Source organism: Thermothelomyces thermophilus, chromosome 7 (genome assembly GCF_000226095.1).
Source record: "Thermothelomyces thermophilus ATCC 42464 chromosome 7, complete sequence".
NCBI classification, from domain to species: domain Eukaryota; kingdom Fungi; phylum Ascomycota; class Sordariomycetes; order Sordariales; family Chaetomiaceae; genus Thermothelomyces; species Thermothelomyces thermophilus.
In genome coordinates this window covers 2,512,600-2,530,640 of record NC_016478.1, presented here as the reverse complement: position 1 = coordinate 2,530,640, position 18,041 = coordinate 2,512,600, and the positions used below count along the sequence as shown (strand labels likewise).

The 18,041-nt window shown below is 57.2% G+C and overlaps 4 protein-coding genes across 4 annotated transcripts; 1 reads left to right on the top strand and 3 right to left on the bottom strand.

Annotated features, from left to right (window-relative positions):
- Positions 1–107: 107 nt before the first annotated feature.
- On the bottom strand, positions 108–2,464 carry MYCTH_2131034 (uncharacterized protein; the record flags this gene model as incomplete). The annotated part of the gene is made up of 4 exons (XM_003667053.1): positions 108–802; positions 863–1,357; positions 1,415–1,726; positions 1,792–2,464. The coding sequence occupies 4 exons, from the start codon at positions 2,462–2,464 to the stop codon at positions 108–110; spliced, it is 2,175 nt and encodes a 724-aa protein (XP_003667101.1).
- Positions 2,465–3,895: 1,431 nt separating this feature from the next.
- On the top strand, positions 3,896–4,842 carry MYCTH_2312519 (uncharacterized protein). Its single transcript, XM_003667052.1, has 2 exons — positions 3,896–4,197; positions 4,286–4,842. The coding sequence occupies exons 1-2, from the start codon at positions 3,987–3,989 to the stop codon at positions 4,618–4,620; spliced, it is 546 nt and encodes a 181-aa protein (XP_003667100.1). The 5' UTR covers positions 3,896–3,986; the 3' UTR covers positions 4,621–4,842.
- Positions 4,843–5,448: 606 nt separating this feature from the next.
- Positions 5,449–9,513, bottom strand: MYCTH_2312518 (uncharacterized protein). Its single transcript, XM_003667051.1, has 3 exons — positions 8,668–9,513; positions 6,293–8,593; positions 5,449–6,216 (listed from the first exon to the last, which is right to left on the bottom strand). Exons 1-3 carry the CDS (start codon positions 9,359–9,361, stop codon positions 5,714–5,716), a joined length of 3,498 nt encoding a protein of 1,165 aa, XP_003667099.1. The 5' UTR covers positions 9,362–9,513; the 3' UTR covers positions 5,449–5,713.
- Positions 9,514–13,754: 4,241 nt separating this feature from the next.
- Positions 13,755–17,951, bottom strand: MYCTH_2141069 (uncharacterized protein). The gene is made up of 9 exons (XM_003667050.1): positions 17,630–17,951; positions 17,326–17,558; positions 17,146–17,167; positions 17,022–17,074; positions 16,804–16,971; positions 16,544–16,752; positions 15,881–16,484; positions 15,131–15,261; positions 13,755–15,063 (listed from the first exon to the last, which is right to left on the bottom strand). The coding sequence occupies exons 1-9, from the start codon at positions 17,844–17,846 to the stop codon at positions 13,902–13,904; spliced, it is 2,799 nt and encodes a 932-aa protein (XP_003667098.1). The 5' UTR covers positions 17,847–17,951; the 3' UTR covers positions 13,755–13,901.
- Between the last annotated feature and the right edge of the window lie 90 nt (positions 17,952–18,041).

Here is an 18,041-nt window from a genome sequence, read left to right as displayed (position 1 = left end):
AACATAGATACCATAACCTTCTCTGCCGCTTATCCTCCTACTAAAGCCAGCCTCTCCAAGACTTGTGTGCCTCAAGCAAACCCGACAACCGTATCTGACCCGCCATCTCACTTCTTGTTCTTCTTCCGCATTCTGGTCCGGATAATCCCCTGCCCATTTTCCTTGTTGGCTGCCACTTTACTAAGCTCCACTGCGTCCCGTCGCTCCTCGTGCTTCCGGTTGCGGTCGTCATAGAAAGACATCTCGGCCTCGTCCCTGGCAATCTGTGCCGTGTCCGTGTCTTCCCAACCGATGTGTCGCAAGATGCTGCCCACGAGGTATTGGTATCGAGGGTGGATACTGACCTTAGCAGTGACATCCACATTCTCGATGCCATCAACCCCGATGATGCGCTGCAGACCCGCAAGGCCAAACTCGATGCTACCAGTCCGATAGAGGAACCCGAGGATGTAATCGTTTTCCGAATACACGTTGATCAGCCTACCAGGCACCACGCTCTTCATGGCACACCACGCCAGAGGCTCGGATGGTGCCGGCGTCCCAATCAAAATGGCGTTCTCTACGAGTCCAAACGCTCGCTTCTCGGCGAGACACATCAGACAGGCGTAGATGGCACGGGCACCGAGACTATAACCGATCAGCGAAACTCCGCGCTCACCCTGCGCCTTGCTCATGATGACGTCGGCGAGAGCAGCACCGAGCTTGTCGGCGCGAACCATGCCGTTATTCCAATTGTTGTCGATGATCTTGCTCATCCTGAGCAGGCTCTCCGGCCAGTAACTGTCTATCAAGTTGGAGAATACTGGCCCATGCTGGTTAGCCATCATGGCAGAGCGGCTAGGGGGCCTGGTGCGTGGCTCACAACTGGCCCGAGCCATGATTTCCTTCTTTGCCATGGACCATGCCGCGCTCCGCACAAGCGTATCGAACGAGCTTCCCAGCTTCCCTAAGGCGTCGAGCTCCCATCGGACAGCGTACACCTCGCTCTGGTGACCCAAGCACTGCCAAGGACTTATTGCATCGTCCTTGCTTGTCAGCCATCCACTGATGCCTAGGATGACTCGCAGACGGCGGCTTTCGGGGGCGATCTTCCCAAGCTCGAGATTCTCGCCCGTCGAACCGCGGAGCGGTAGGAAGGCGAAGTCACCGACATCCTTGAGGTAGTGATCCATCATCTTGCCGGGGTTCCTGGTGCCATATATGCCAAACAATTGCCCTGCAGCCAGGCTATTTTCGCCCATAATACCAAGAAGACTCGCTGCGGCCGTGCCCGGAATCCCAACAATACCAAGAACGGATCCGATACGGGCTGCCTCAAGTGCTGCGGCCATGCCGCTGGCCGACACCGGAATAGTGGCTGCAGATGTTCCTCCCAGTCCAGCCCTCCACCGTTTAGGGGGTTTGTTATCCTCACTCCTCTTTGGTGCCAGAAACTCGGGTGGGATGTCCTTGGCAATCTGGGCCAAGGCACCGCACACCCTGAGCTCGTCTTCGGTGAGGACGCGCAGAGGCAGTTGAAGAGCCGATGTCATCCTCTGGAGCAGAGTGCGGGTATACGCGCCATAATTCTCGATGGACAACAGCAGGAGAAGCAACGCGTGAAGCAGGAGACACCTCTTCTCGGCGGGCCAAGATGAGAGCGTTGTCGGGACGGGCGGGTAGAGCTGTACCAGAACAGGGTCCGCTTCCAGGCTGATAATGGCTGGCGTGGATGCAGTCTTTGGACCTGTGACCTCGTCAGCAGACTGAAAGGCCGAGCGCCGGGTGGGAGAGCCCTACCGCTTGATTTACCTCTCTTATTGAGCGGCGGACGCTTTTTTGAGCCAGCAGATGCCGGGTCAGGCTGGGAATCCGGGCTTCTCTTGATCGAGATGTCGTTGATCCTCTTGTTGACAGCCACCTGCCACTTCTTGAAATGCAGCAGAGCCTCCTTCTTCAGCTCCTGAAGCCGCGGCACCACGTCATTCTCTTCTCGGTTCGGGGCGCCAGCAGCACTGTGGGCGTCGCCGCGCTTGTCTTGGGCCTTACCCGTCTTCTTGGAGCTAGAGGGCTTGACGTTCTCCACGTGGTTGGCACGGGCCTGGGCGCCATTCGAAGGGTCGCCCAGGCTCAGATCCTTGAGGTAATTAGGCAATCTGCTCCAGAAGGTGGTGCGCGTTGCCTCCGCCTTGCCGTCGGGACGAACGGGATCGAACAGCTGGGTGAGATCCTTGAGCATAGACTCGGTCACCCTGCCAACGAGCGCCGTCAACTCGGTCTTTTCGCCGGAGTTCAAAAGCGAGCTTAAGTCGACCTCGCGCCGCAGCGTGTTGAGCCGCGGCTTGCCGCCCGGGGGCATTTCGGTAGCGTGTTCGCCGACAGTTCGCTGATGTTCTGTCGCTGACTCTGTTTTATTCTCGACCGCGTGGGGAGTTGGTTGATTATCAGCATCGGGCGCCTGCGATTCGTCTTTAAAGACGCCCATCATGTCGGGAAAGGAAGGGGCCTGCTTGCCTCAGCGACTGCCTTTCTTGGATGGGAAGAACGCGCAAGACGACGATACTATCTCGGTCCGCTGGTAAAGTGGGTTGAGTCAGTCAAGGTGGGCGGCGACGAGGAAGGGAAGTCGCAGCCGGCCTCGCACGACCAGCTTTCAGTGATGGGCGTGGGTCGTGGCTGCCTTTTTGGTTGCCGTAAGTGACTTCATTCATCCACTAGTGGAAAGCAAAAACACTGTATCGGCAAGAGTTCAAGTTGCCTGTTTGCAAGCTCGGCATGCTGCTTGCCTTCCGCGGTTGCCTCCTGCAGTGAGACACAACCTAGATCTATATTACTGCTCGCCGGGCCTTGAATGAGATGGGATTAAGTGGTTAGTAGGAGTAGAAGAAGAGGGATCACGTCACGACGCCGAGATTTGCAACGGGTCGTGAGGGTGAACGTGAAGGGCTTCATGGTCGCTCTGTTCTTACGGGAAACCGCGAAAGTCGGCAGAGTAACCAGGCCGCTGGCCGACGTAGTCCAGAAGACGAGACTGGTGGCACGTTCACTGGCACGTTCACTGGCACTTCATCTCACGAAGGAAACACAAGGAGTGACTCAGTGCTTCATTTGAAGGTCCTTCTCCTAGTTCAGTGGCTTGTTACTCTAAGCTATGAGTGACCCAAACAGACGAAGCCTCATCCCCGCATCGGGAAGCAGCAGCAGGACAACACCTGACAGCACAAGCTGCCAGCGTTAGGAGCAGTTGGAAGATACACGTGTAAGTGCTGTGGACAGATTAGTCTTTACGGGTTAAAGGTAAGTCTGTGCTTGAGAATACTTTCTTTATTTACATTAGAGGACGTAGGGCAGAATAAATGTGTAAGTGGATTTTGCTCGAAATGGCCTATTATTAATTAGTATAATGATTTCTAGAGAGCTTCCATCAAAGAGCCCCGCCACACATGTCATTTGAGCAATCAACCATAGCTTCTTTCGGAGTCCATCAGCAGACATGATTTCAGGTGCGGACAACATTGTCATGCAAGGTGCCATGCTCATTGTGCATGCCTTTGGTCACGCCAGGCGGTCCCAGGGTCCGAGACAAGGTTCCAGAATACTGGGGTCATTTCCAAAGATCGTCACCCCCCCACACAACCGGCTGCCGAACGTCTGTGCGCTGGCATTGCGGCGTGGGGTGACTCGCAACAGTACGGAGTATGTAGGTTCGAGTTGTACCCAACTTGGCCGACCTCCAAATTTCTTGATCATCCGCTTCCCAGTTCTCAGTGCAAAAGCGCAGTCGGCTGCCTAAACACATTTGTCCCTCCCTCGGTGTATATCTAAGGTTTGCCGTGAACCTTGATAGCCATTTCGACTTTCTCTTCCGAACAACATCTCCGAACAAACGACTGCGGGGTACGGAGTACTTAGCAAACAATCGCCATCATAGCCGACCACGCAAGGTCACCGCAGTTCAATATTGACCGACAACTACGCCCGTAACATCCCTGACTCTCACTACTAAGATGGCCTCTGTTAGCCCACAAACGCGGCTACAACAGCCATCTCAATCAACCCTCAGCCAGACCCAGACCGCGCAGTCCACAAACCAGCAAACCCAGACCCAACCGCAAGCCATCCTCCGTCTGCGCGGCGCACACGCACCGACGAGGAGATCGGTACAATGGCGGTCCGATGTGGTGGACAATGAGGGATTAGGGAGGAAGAAGTCTAAAGGTATACAGACTCGAACGCACAACTTCTAATCACCCACTCATATATGTCGGCCGAGCGTGACTGACACCGGTTGTTCAACACAATATAGTCTGCTGCATCTACCATCGCCCGCGCGGCGTGGACGAGTCCAGCGACTCTTCCTCCTCGTCCGACTCGTCCGACTCGTCCGACTCCGACTCCGACTCCGACTCCGACGTCGACAGCGGGAGCGGGAAAAAATCACGAGACCGCGAGCACGACCATGGGCATGATTGTGACGGCCACTCTCACTTGCACCGAGGAAGGGGTCATGGGAAGAGGTCAAGGAGACGGAAGCCAAGCCCGAATGCGTACGAGAAGATGCCGAGGTACGACAAACCGAGGAAGGATGGGAACAATGACAGCGGAAAGGGGAGAGGGGACGAGAGGCCACAGGGGCCGTAGAGGGCGTAGGGATTCTTGGATGAGCAAAGTCGGCATGGGTTTAGCCGGGAAAGCATGGCGTTGATAGGATATAGCCGAGCGGGTTTTGTATGGAATGGCCAGGAAAGGTCAGGGAAATGGCTTGCGCGGTTCCGTGATGACACCGGGAATGGATTCATTTTCTGCACTATTCAAAGCCCAGCTGGCGTGCTCTCGGAAGCAACTTTTTTTGCTCCACGTTTTGCGGATACGCTCTGTGCTTACGTGTGAACGCATGTCAGCAGCCGGAATGTTGACCCGGACGGCTACGACGGAGGGAAAGAAGGGGGAATTCATAATAATGCAAGATCCGCGTCAGATACCCACAAACCTGTCAAGGCCGTCTGGACCAACGTCATAGCCTGTCCAGTTGTTGAGCCATGCTGTCAGGCCATGGTGTTTGACGAGATATATCTAACCTTGTATTCAATCTGACTTGAAAGGCTCGTGGCTTGTTTTCTGGCTCGCCTCCACCCGTCCACCATCTATCAAGTGGGCGTCCGGCTTAACTAACAACCAACGACCCCTAATCTCTCTAAAACGTGTAAAACCTTGGAAAGGAAAAAAAGAGATGCTGATACTCAGCGAGCTATCCTTTATTTTATGCGACCTTCTTCCACCCATCCGTCCTACCGAGTCCCCACCCGTCCAATGCTCCCCCTCCCGAGGACGGGAAAGGGCAAATGAAAACAGAGAGATTACAACTCCTATCGTACAAAAAAACATGTTACACATTGTTTTTCCCCATGCCTTGTTCCTCTCGAGACAAACCGAGAGACGGCATACCATCGGAATCTCCACCCCACCAACCCCCCCCCCCCAAAACAACCAATTTCGCGGACTAGAAAACGCCCCATGATAAAAACTCCGTGTCGATGGCCGATTGATTCTAAGAGGGGTTCTTTCGGAGTCCCGTCGCTCCTTAGCCAAGCAAACTCACGCTCCAAACCCAACGCTTCCGTTGCTATGCACACATCCTCGGGCTACCCAACCCCAGGCCGAGCATAAAATCCCCCCCCTCCTTTTTGTTTTAGGCAACCTAAGAGGTCCATTAACCGGGGCTCAACATTAATCCTCACTCCTGAGCCCGAAACCCCGCGGGGGGTCCCACCATGCTAGCGACCTGCTTCCTCACCAGCTTCTTCACCTTGCCCTGCTCAGACGGCCTGGGCACGCCCTGGATCGCCCTGGGCTCCCTCATCAGCGCCGGTTCGAGGCGCAGCGGCACGCGCGTCACGATGCTCTTGTAGTCGCCCTGGAACTTGGCCGACGGCACGGGCACCGACGCCGTGCGCCAGATGTGGTCCGACGTGTCGGTCAGGTACCCGGGTGCCTTGGCGGCGCGCCCCGCGGCCGCGGCACTGGGCGCGGTGAAGCCGCCTCCTCCTCCTCCCCCGGAGGAGCTGCTGGAGCCCGGGTAGAAGCCGTGAGAGGCGCGTAAGGTGGAGAGGCGGGAGAAGCCTGCCGAGAAGGCCGGGCGACCACGGGCCTTCTTGGCGAGAATGATCTCGTCAAAGAGGCGGATCGCTGGGTCGCTGGCGGGGTTCCGTTCGCGCTCGTGGATGAACTCGTTGAAAGCTGGAGGGTGAGAAAGGGGGGGTTTCCGTGTTAGTCTCGTTAAGCAGGCGGGAAAACTGGGCGAAGGAGGGCTTACCTTGGGTGTCCCGCATCATCGTCGCGTACTCCTGCTGGTCGTAGGGCAGGCTGCGGATGAATCCGTCCATATCAAAGGCGTACAGCTGACCGTTGGCCTTCTGCTCGCGACTCGGCCGGCCGAGGTGCTTGCGGTAGGTATACAGAAGGCTAGCCAGGCAGCGGACAAATGCTGCCCGCACGCGGTCTGCATGGAAAGCCGCGGGGCATACCAGTGACACGAAACCCAGGCACCGGTTATGGGACAGGCAGCCGCAACCGCTGCACTTGAAGAGGCCGTCTCCTTCCGAGCGCTCTTCGCAGATGGTGCAGTTCGAGTTAACCTCGGCCGCCGCCCAGTTGAAGCAGTGGCCTTCCACCCAGACGGTATTCTCTGTGTTCCGAACCGGTTGGACCATCATGTTGGGCATGATGGTCGACGCGGCAATGGTCGACTGGGCATACGTCGAAGGCGCATAGCCCCCGAACGAGGACTGAGAGTCAACCGAGATGGCCGAGATCGACAGGTTCTGACTGTGGCCGTTGAGGAACGGAAGGCTGGGCCTGTGCATTGGTGGGTGGTGCTTGTCCATGCCGAACGACGAGCTGCGCCTAGATTTCTCGTCGAAGTGCCCGGACCTCTTCTCCCTGAGAGTCTGGGCGAATCCAGAGTCGCTGCGCGACACAGGGGTCGTGGGCATCGGCGGGAAGTTCATCGAGACGGGCGACACAGAAGAGGGGGGGCTGCCCTTGCTCGACTTGGAAGTTGTCGGCCTTTCTGGCTTGCTCGGGTCGACCTTCGCCTTTGCAAAGGCGTTGAACAGAGGGGTGCGGATCGTATTGGGCGGGTCCGGTTCGGCAAACGTGGACGAGTTCTGGGTCACCCATTTACCTAGCGTGCTCTTGACCGGAACCGGGTTGAAGATCGCCTCGCTCTCGGCCGAGAACGCATCGTACGGGAAGGCTTCAATCGCATACGGAGGGGGCCCGGGGGCAACTCCATACCGCAGACGGTGAGGCGCAGCTACCTGCAGCAAGGACAAGAGCTTGCGCCGGTGCTGCCGCGGTAAGCTGACAGGTTGCGCCGTCGCGTCGATGACGTCCTTGTCGAGATCAACGAGGACGTAGTCGTCCTCAGGGAGCTCAATCTTCTCGTACCGTCTCTCGACTCCGACAATATAAGGGCACGGCGCCTCGAGCGCCGAAATGAGACGCGCCGGCAGCACCGGGATAAAGATGCTCGACCATTTCAGCGGGTAGAGAAGGTTGGCGAGCGCATGGCACGCAAGATGCAGCATGCCGGTGTGTGACGAGAGGAAGATGATGCGGGCCTCGGACATGGCGTACTCGAAAAGGAGCACGATGTTCTCCAGCGACAGGCACCGGAAGAGGGCGTAGATATCGATGGTCCTCGATCCCGGAATCTCGTTGGCCGCCTCCTTCCGGGCGTACAGGCGCAGCTCGCGAACACTCAGCTCCACCTGGGTCAGGGAGCTTAGTGGGCTGAAGGCCTCGGTGCAAAGGTTGACGACGTAGCGCTCCAGCGGTTGCCAACGCCCGACCTTGGGGGAGCTGGGCGCTACCCGCAACACACTGCCGTCGGTCATGGGAACGACGACCGCCCTGAGCCATTCCTTCCAGAAGCCCATCTTGGAGGGGTCTCTGCCGAGGATGCCGAACGCGCGCGGTGTCCAGAGACCCGTCTCGCCGGCCGTCAGGCCGTCGATCTTGGACGCCGCGCCGTGTCTCAGCGGCCGCAACATCTCCGTCATCAGCGCAATCTTCTCTTCTACGGCGCTGATCTGTTCGTCGATGGCTTCCCTAGCCGCCGATCCCGAGGGCAGGGTGCCCAGTTGAGCCAGGAGCTGGGAGAGATGCGCCCGTTCCGCGGCGAGGCGACCGCCCAGACTGGCAGCGAGCTCCCTTTCCTCGTTGCTCATGTGCCGTTGCCGCCACCGCTCGCACCGCTTCTCTACCTCCTCGGCCACCTCGGCGTTCAATGCTGTCCAGACAATGATGGTGATGCCGTAAATCTTGGAGTTGTCGTCCGAGGTCATGGTGAACCCGTGCCATGTCGACCGCGGGCGCTCGTCCGAGGACACGATCTGGATGTCGTTGGGGAAGGCAAACATGGGTACGTAGTCCGGGAACTTGCCCCTCCTGGCCAGCTCCTCCGCCGAAGCATCCCGTTGGGGATACCTATCGAGCAGGACCGGTTCGAAGCGCCTCTTGAGCGGGTGCATGTCGGGGTCCAGGTTCAGGGGCTCGGGCGGAGGGATGACCGAGTTGTAATTGCTCAGGCGCCTAGCCGTGCGAACCGAAGCTACACGGCACCCAATGTGTCAGTTGCGAAGCGTTCGCCATATCAGAGCACGCACGTCTCGCCTGTGTACCTACCCGCTCTCGGAGGCATGGGTTGCTTCCTCACGCTGCTCATGTCCCTAAAACTCATCTTGCGGCGGATGCTGCCTCGGATGCTGCCCCGGATGCTGCGGAGGGGGCTCTTCCTTCCGCTCGCGTCGGCGTCGTCGGCCTTCAGCTTCTCGGTTCTCGGGTTGACCATCGGTGGTCTCGTGTGGATTTTTGCGCCGGCGCTGAATGTGAGATCATCTAGGAAGTCTTCCCGCTCCGCGGCGAACTTGAGGAGAGCCTGGTCAAAGTCGAAGTCGGTCGGGAAGCCGTCGAACCCGATCCCCTCTCCCCCGCCGGAGCCGTTGACACCGGTACTGCCATTCTCGTTGGTGTTTTCGTCTCCGAGATTCGGCGGAGGTATCGGCCGGATGGTTGCGCTGCTCCGGTTGCTCCTAGTGTGGCCATCGATGTCTTCCAACACGCGGCCCTCGCCGGAGATCGAGGGCGACAGCGAGAGCTTGGACAGGGTGGAAATGCGATTGGCCGAATTCTGGCGAGAATGCCGAGCCGTGGCACGCGACGGGGTCGTTACCGGGCTCTCGTTATTCTCTCCCTCACCATCCTCAGCAATCGTATCATCCAGCTGCTGGGGTTGCTGGGGTAGAGGATCATCGTAGGTAATATGCTCTATCCCGGCAATCCAGAAGTAGTCGGCGAGCGGCGCGGAGGAGTTGTCCATGATACATTATCTCCCAGCAAGCCGCTTTCCCTGTTCTGTTATCTTCCTTTTCTTCTCCTTGTTTATATTCGGTGTTCTGCTCCGGCCGACTGGATACGGACGGTCGAGCCCGAGCGGTTATCTTTTTGTGTAGCTGCCGAGGGTCAGATTTATTTGTTGCCCTCGTGTGAATCGGCAAGAACTCGTAATCGCATCAGCCAACAACGAAGTCGGTGACGGCGAGTTTGTGCAACCGTGAAACAAGCGGTCTGGTGTTGCCCGATCCCGACGGCGGGTGGCCAGAGTCAACGGCCCCCGCCTGCTAATGTGCGACCTTTACAGCACGAGAGAGAAGCACCGGGGCCCAGTACTGGAACAGATATCGGACGGAAGAGGACAAACGAGCGTCGGAAACTACGGTCGTGTTCGGGTCTCTTCGAGAGTCGACTGGGAGCTAACGGGGAACAGGCGGCGGATGAGGATAAATCGATGGAAGGAGCTGGGATAGAGAAAAATTGAGGGCCACCGCTTCCTACGTGAGGTTCGATCTCTCCCCGAGCATTCAATCTCGGTCACGGAGTTCGCGGTAAAGCTAAAGAAACGATTCTGGGGTGCACTTGTTGAAGTTGTCGCGCGATCTCACTTTTTTTCGGGTTCGTTAGAGCCCCTGCCGCTCTGCATCTGCATCTGCATTTAGGCCTAACCTCTACCCCTGGAATTGAGCTGCAGGAGGTGCCGCACCCTCCTCAAGCCCCTGCGTTGTCTAGCGTCCTTGCTGGCCCCAGCCGCCATGGGTCTTGTCGGGCTTTGTGCTACCACGCGTACGAATGCGGTAACTACACAGTATTACACTGAGCACATAATTACACCCCAAGTAAGTGTAGGGCCCCTCCGAAGCGACAGCCCAGTCCAGACCGCTTCCTGACCCCCCGAAGAGCGATCAACCGATACCCGGTGCGTGCAAGCTCACGCTCGGGAGCTGGACAACGCGTAAGGCATCCACCGATATTTTTTTCCCTTTTATCGTCGGGCAAACATGTGGATACTCAGTACCCCTCTGGTTTATTATTTTAGGAGCGGGCATCCCCTAGCGCGTCCTCCTCACAGCCGCCAATTCACACTAGTGTAGGTAACGAATGTAGCATAGTATGTATGTACCTCTTCGACCAAAGTGGAGGCAGCTAACGACTGGAGTCGAACGTTTTCCGAGCCACCTAACTAACCTGCCCATGATTGCCCAGAGTCGGGGTTGCCCACATCTCGCAAGGTCTCCCACATAACGCCGCTGCACGTCAAGGCCACCGGTCTGTGTGGGCATAGTTAGTCGACATCAAGCCAATGCAGCACATACGTTATTACACAAACAAGTTCTGTTGGCTGCTCAGAGCTTCGATTCCAGCCTACTGAACCGCTCGACGAAACAATTGCCGTGTCTCCGTCGTCGACATGCAGGTACCCAATCTCTCCGATTTCAGGCGATTCTCCCCCAAACACGAGGCACTTCTCGAGTGGGCCAAAGCATCATTGTGGAGGGGCTTGGGGGAGTATCCAGGGTCACCCCCCGAAAACTCCGAAACGGGTAGCAAACGCGCCGATCGAATGCAAGAGAGCGGACGGGGGTGCCGACAGGCGTATCGCGAAAGCGTTCCGGTTTCTCTTCTCTTCTTGTGTTGTGGGTTTCGGTCCCCTACACTACACTACACAGTACAGTACTGCAGTAACGAGTGTCGAATCCCATCGCTCTCGGAATGGGTGTCGATAACTGCCTTTCGCGTGGCCTTCATGCAGGTTAACGCGCCGTTCGTACGCGTTAACTCTCGAAGCTGTCATTGGCTGACTAGGTACCCCTTACACATCAGCCAACGCCCCTACCTTGGGTACGCACAGTACACAGTAATGTAGTGTACCGAGTACGGATTACTCCGTACACTACAGCACGCTGCATCCCGTACAGCTGGTTGATGGAAAGATGGATGGGCGATCCCCTTTTTGGGGGTTACGCCAGCGTCTACCTCGTGCAGCGGATTCCTTCCATGCAGCCGACGCGTCTGAATAACTACTCTGTAAAGGTGGGACAGATATGATCGAACCTGAGTTGGCCGACCCCCCGAAGACCTGGCTGAAGCAAAGCTGTTGTTCTTTTTTCGATTGTTGTGTTGGGGCGCCGCATGGGAGCTCCACGTCGTTCAAGATCCTGTCCTCCACGTCACGAAACATCAAAAAGCGGGGGATCGCGAACCCGCCAGATCGATGGCGGCGTCTTTGGCCTTTTAGCATCGGACGGGCAACAGAATCTCGCGGACAGGGCGCCTTCGGTCGATCAACAAAGATGAACAAGATACATAGAATGGACCTGAAACACGCGCGGATGCGACACAGCTCGCTGCCACCACGACAGCCGCATGCTGCACCGTTCCCTAGATACACTAAGTAGTTTGTTAGGTCACCTCCAACCGTCACTCCAGGGGCAGGGCAGGGGAGCGAGCTCGATGATTGCGGTGGGATGCAGAGAGATGCTGCCGATACCCTCTTCGGTAATCCCGCAAACGCCGACGAGTACGGAGTACACTAGTAATCCGTACTCTGTACATACTCCTCCGGACATCTGGTTGGATTCTCACAATCGCATCGCAGCCGTCCCGGGCGACGATCTAGACCCGATACGGACTCGTGGGAATGCAACCTTCCTCGGCAATATCAAGGGTTCCAAGGAAGTTTCACTCGTGTGTGTGTGGAGAGCAACCACAGATCAGGGACCCCCGGGCAGACGGGCAGGCTTCGTCACTGATCGTCCTCCCACGGTTCGACTTCCCCACTGCTGGAGATGTGTGCGAATTACACTCTGTACTGTGGTAGTGTAGCTTGCCCAGTACGTAGGGTACGTACCTGCGCGTAGTGTATGCACGGAATAGGAGCGCAAGCGCCTCGTGTGCCCGAGCCGCTGATTTTATCCATAGCTACATCCCCCTCTCCAAAAAAAAAAAAAATCGTGTTGACGGCAGATACCGCATGCAAGAACCAACGCTCAACTCATCTTGCGATTGATGTGCAGTATATTAATGTTAACGACGGGACTGTTTCCTCTTGGCGAGGGGGTGAACCAACCAGCTGGTGAGGCCGGTCAAAGAAGTGTCCGAAACAGGCAACTCTTCAGGTTAATACTCTAATAAAACTGTTAGTTGAGACTCGGATCCAGCCAGCAGACACCAGGCCGAACATAGCTCCCGAAACTGGTCGCCTTCCACAATTGTCTGTGGCAGCATGCTGTTGAGATTTTCCTTTTCCTTGTTCCCAAATCTGCTAAACCGAGCCTTTTCGGGCGCCTGAGTGAGGCACAGCAGCGACGTACGATGATGACACAGCATCTGCCTAAATGGTACAAACGGAGCCTGGGATTTGCCGACCCGTTTGATGATGCTGCTGACTGTTACTCTAGTGTATGTATGTACGGGAGTAATCTGTGATACAGTATGTAATCCGTACACTATCATGGCATCTCCGGAAACCAGGTTTTACCTGCTGTCCTATCCCGGCCGTTGTGTTATTCGAGGCTTGAAATAACTCGGCTATAGACAGCCTACTTATTGGGTGGTCGTCTGTAGTAGTAGTAGTGGTGCGTATACTACGTAACGTAGGCAGAAGGGTAGAGCGCCATATCGCGATATGGATTTCAAGTACGTCCCTTACTCGTAGTGTAGGGAAGTAGGGAACTTTTAGCGGCTACAAGCTCCACTTGCACGACGTGGATCTCCAGAGGCGCAAGCTATGATTGCGTACGCAGGAGATTGGGAAAGCCGGCGGGCAGTTGAAGACGATGTCGAAGAAAACAGGGTAGAGCGAACTCGAGCGGGCCCCCACTTCCCGTCGGCAACCTAGGAGGCGCGTTTTGTGTCCACGGGAGGAGCCGAGACAATGTGGGAATTCTGGTTGGCGTACGGATTAATCATGCCAATATCAAACGCCGGCCTGTCGGCCAAGAAGATTGCGTCCCGGAATGTCGGGATGCCGAGGCTCTGGGCCAGCCAACCTGACCGATCCGTACTTGGAACACATCAGGAGGATAGCGAGAGAACAGGGGGCACGTGGTCCATCTTTTGGTACCACGCAAGCGTTGGAACAGTCGACATGAATTTGTTGGCCTTTTCTTCCGAGGCTTGGCCATGAGTCGAGGAGCTAACTGAGGTAGCTTCGCCCAATGTCGCTTTCTCTTCCGACTTGGTGGATTCGCGTCAGAGGGTCCTCTGGAGGACCTAACACGAAGGACAGCCTTGCAATCGTCCCAATGCTAGGGCGATGTTACTGCGCTCTCTGTAAACAAAAGTTACTCGGTTCAACGAGCACCGTCTACGTTACTTGGTGCTCGTCGGGACCGGATCCACCCCAAGCTGCTAAAGAGCAATCAATATCGCGGCGTCGTCAGTCCCAACCAGCTGCCGTTCAACGAACCCGCTGGTTTCTTGCCATTTTAGAACCTCTGGCGTAGCCCATGAATAAGCGGACTGCTAGAGCCCATCACTCACCTCTCACCTTCCTCTCGCCGTTCATTCGTGTTCGAGCTCTCTCATTTCGGCTTCACAAACCGCGTGCCCAACTTCCCCGTCGACAAGAACCCCCTATTTCCCATCTCGCTCCGCCACCCAATCTGCAAAACCCCAAACACCACCCGCCCCTCGACCTCCTGCACTACCGCATCCCCTTCCTCCTCGATGACGAAACAGACCTGCTCCGTTTCCCCGGGCTGCAGGACCGGCTTCATCCTGCTACCCACCGCCCCGCCGTCGGCATGGCCCTGCCAGTCGTTGCAATCCTCGTACCTCAATCCGCTCTCCAGCTCCAGCCCGACGCTCTCCAGCAAGATGCCCTCCTCGCTACAGTTCTCCAGCTGCGCCTCCAGCACCCACCGCCTCCTCAGCCTCGGCCGCCCTCGGCCGCCCTTTTCCCCCTCGTCTTTCTCTCCTTCTTCTTCTTCTTCTTCTTCTTCTTCCTCCTCCTCCTCCTCCTCCTCCTCCCCCTCTCCCTGCTCTTCCCCCGGGCCAACAGCCGGCAGCGGGCTGGCTTTGGTCCGCACGATGAGCGACGCCTTGCACACGAACTGGTACAGCTTGCGGAACGTCCGGGTGCGGCCCGAGAGCTCGCTCGCCTCGTAGTACGACACCGTGACCGCCAGCACGTGGTTGCCCTCCTCCTTGAGGTCGAACGAGAGTATCTTTTGCAGCGACGTCCCTGGCGAGGGGAGGTCGACACCACCACCACCACCACCACCACCTCCTCCTCCTCCTCCTCCAGAGCCTCCGTGTTCGTCTCCGGCGTGCGATGCTGAGGGCGGGTATAGCGGCAGTTTGATCGCGGGGAACGCGCCGGCGGCGGCGCTGCTGCTGCTGCTGCTGCTGCTGCTGGGTGTTTTCATCTCGGCTTCTATGCGCACGTCGCGTATGCTCTTCTTTGGTCCCGCCCCCGTACCGTCCTCCGGGACGTCGTAGTTGGCGCACAGCGTGCAGCTGAAAGTCTCGCCGACGTAGGCCGAGCCGAAGGACGGGGGCAGGTTGAGGATGGGGCTCAAGACGAAGGGGGCCGGATTTGTCGGTGGGATGACACCGCCGGCGCCATGGTGACTGTAGGCAAGGGAGGCGGGGATGGGAGGCTGGTGGGAGAGAGGGTCGTCGGGGGAGGAGGAAGGGGGTGGCAGAAGGGGATATTGGGCGACGAGGGAAGGGCGGGAGAGGCTGCGTCGACCAGGGTGATCAGCCGAGATCGGTGCCAGGCTGTGGCATGTTTAGGAACTTGACTTACCGCAGAACCTTTAGCGACACAGAGTGTGGCTCTTTGACAGCATCAATGGATGGGTATCGTTGATGGCTCATGGTGGGCAACCATGGCGATGCACATGGCGCGGCCAAGCAGAGTTGGGGGAGTGGGTGACGCTGAGTGGGCGAAGTGCCCCGCTAACCGGATGGATAGTGTAACTAAAGGTAGCCTGGCTAGCAAGGGCACGGGCCTGACTTGGAGCGAGACGCCCGACCTTGAAGCTGTTCAACCCCAAGAAAACTTCACCTCCTGAAAATCGTCGACAAATATGGTCACAAGCTTGTTGATCTAATCAAATTCCGGTGTAAGAGAGGGTGAGCTGGACTATATACATCTGCTACTGCCAACGAAACAGGAGCTGAGATTTGCGTTACATGTTCATCTCAGCTTGGCATTGATACCTTGACATCAACCATAACGCCGTGCGCGATACCAGGGACGGGATGGCAACTTTTCGCGAGCTATACCTGTAAACGCAGCCCCCTGTGAGAAGTCAGACCGCAGACGCATGAAGACAGATGGTTTCGATTACATAAAGACGGTCCCTTGCCCCATTCTAGAGATCTTGCTTTTCCCTTGGGAAACAACCCAGATCCGCGAAAATTCGATGCGAAATAGAGAAATAGCGGCCCTCAAGCCTTCGCCAGAGTGGCCGGGTTGCTTAGAGCCCGGGTGGCGGAGGGACCTGAAAGACATCAGTAACGATATGCACATCATCGATCAGACCAGACATACCGCGTTGTACCCGCTCGCACCTGGGGGACCAGACGGAGGCGGCGGCGGCGGGGCCGCGGAAGGAGGGGGCGGAGGAGGAGCAGCCTCACTTGGAGGCGGAGGCGGCGGGGACGCCGACGCACCCGGAGCTCCAGATGCTCCCGAAGCGCCGGGAGCACCCGGAGCGCCCGGAGCACTCGCGGCACCCCCGGCACCCGGAGCAGCACTGGCCTGCCCGGCCTGAGCGGCTTGCGCAGCCGCCCACTGCTGGTACATTTGAACGTATGCCTGGTAGCCACCATAGGCAGCATACGGATCAGTGCCATAATACTGGGCATATTGCGCAGCATAGTCGGCGGCCGACGCAGGGGTGCCAGTAGATGTTGGTGGGGTGGCTGTGGCAGCAGCTCCAGGCGCAGGCGAATTTCCGTAGCTGTGGCTGTTGTTATGATGGTGGGTGTCCCTATTGTAACCATGGTACGAATCACCACCGCGACCTCCATATCCGCCACCGCCGTATCCACGGGGCGGCCTGCTCTTGAACTCTTCGTACTGCTCCTTGACATTGGCCAGCAAATCTTCGCAAAGCTCCTTGGCTTTCTCGACCATCTTGGGATCCGGACCCCTGAATCGTGTGAGCTGGGACGGACGTGCCCGAATACAAGGGTTCCAGCAAAGACTTACGCAACATGCAAAAACATGTCCTCATCGCTCTCTCGGCCCGTAGAAGCTTCCATATAGCCTGATCCGCGGCCCTTTATCTGCACTCGGCAGCCAGTTTCTTGCTGGATATGCTTGACATAGGCTCCGCCGTGTCCAACAACCTGGGCACGGAGGTTAAAGCCAGGGATCGGTTCAAGACCAATGGGGATCTTCTCCTCCGGCCATTTGCGCTGTCTGCGGTTAGTTCGCCGACAGGGTGAAGAGTTTGAGCTCCCACTTACCCGACCAAACTCGTCTCTCTCCACGTGCTGCTCCTGCTCTCGCCGACGGAAACGGCGCTCGTCAACGAGTTGTGGCAACTCCTGCTTCATCAACTCCTCAATCTTGGCCACGGCCTTCTCCAGGCCCTCCTTTGTCGTGCTAGTAACATGGAGATAAAGCGGCGGATTCTAGTGTTGCACGTTAGCATTGACTCTGCACAAAGGGGCGAGCCACATACCGAGGGAGTGGCCATGTTCTTGTCCGGATAGTAGCTTCCGCGCGTGGTAACATCTTTGAAAATCATCTAGTCAACCGGCGTCCTCTAACATGAGTTCGAAAAAAAAGGTTCAAGGTTGGCGTACCAGCACCAGTTTCTTCTTTGATCTAGATCAGGCAGCGGAGGTCAGCAGATGCAAAAGAGGGTGTGTCTGTGCGAGCTATCATGCTTCAAGTAAGCAAGACTGTCCCGCACAAGAGCGCCATGGAGACCATGACAGGGAGCTGATGATGTATCAGTCCGATGACAACCAAGGAATAATTACCATCTTCTGAGTTGAGCCCTTTGTAAGAAGGTATCGGTTGCGCAAGTCGTTGACCTCGATATCCTTGATATAGTCGCCATCGGAAATGTACATCTCCCCGTTGATGGTGCTGGCACCGGAGCCAGTCGACGCCTTGTTGCTGGTGACGGAGCTCGAGCGCACGGGAGGGACGTCGACATGCTGGATGCCCTTACGGGCTTGGATTTGTGCATTGATTCGGGCGGCCGCAGCAGCTACGATCTGAAGTCAGCGACGGACGAGGAAAAGCGACAAGAACCCTGAGAGCTACGCTAGGCTGACTTACCGGCGGCAGCAGCGGGGTCCACGGGAGGAGACTTGGAGTCGGTGGGTGCAGGTGCATCGCGAGGTTTCGAGAGAGGGCTGCGCTCACGATCCCGGCCCGAATCAGGCTTGCGCGCCGGGGGCGAGCGGGAACGGCGGTCGAACCGGGAGCGTCGAGGCTCTGGCTCGGTCTGGTCAAAGCGAGAGCGCTTCACGTTGCGTCGCTCTGTGTCGTCCATTGCGTGTAGATGCTCCGCGAAGGACCGATCGAAAAAGAAGGTCTAACGCCAAACTGAAGAATATGAGCAATGTTCTATCAGCTGTTCACTTGCGGTGCAACTGATCGTGGGACGCCACTAATGTAATTAATAAGAGGAGGTGTCGTGAGCTCCCGTTGTCGCAAAACTTCTGAATATGGAGTAACCCAGTCCGGA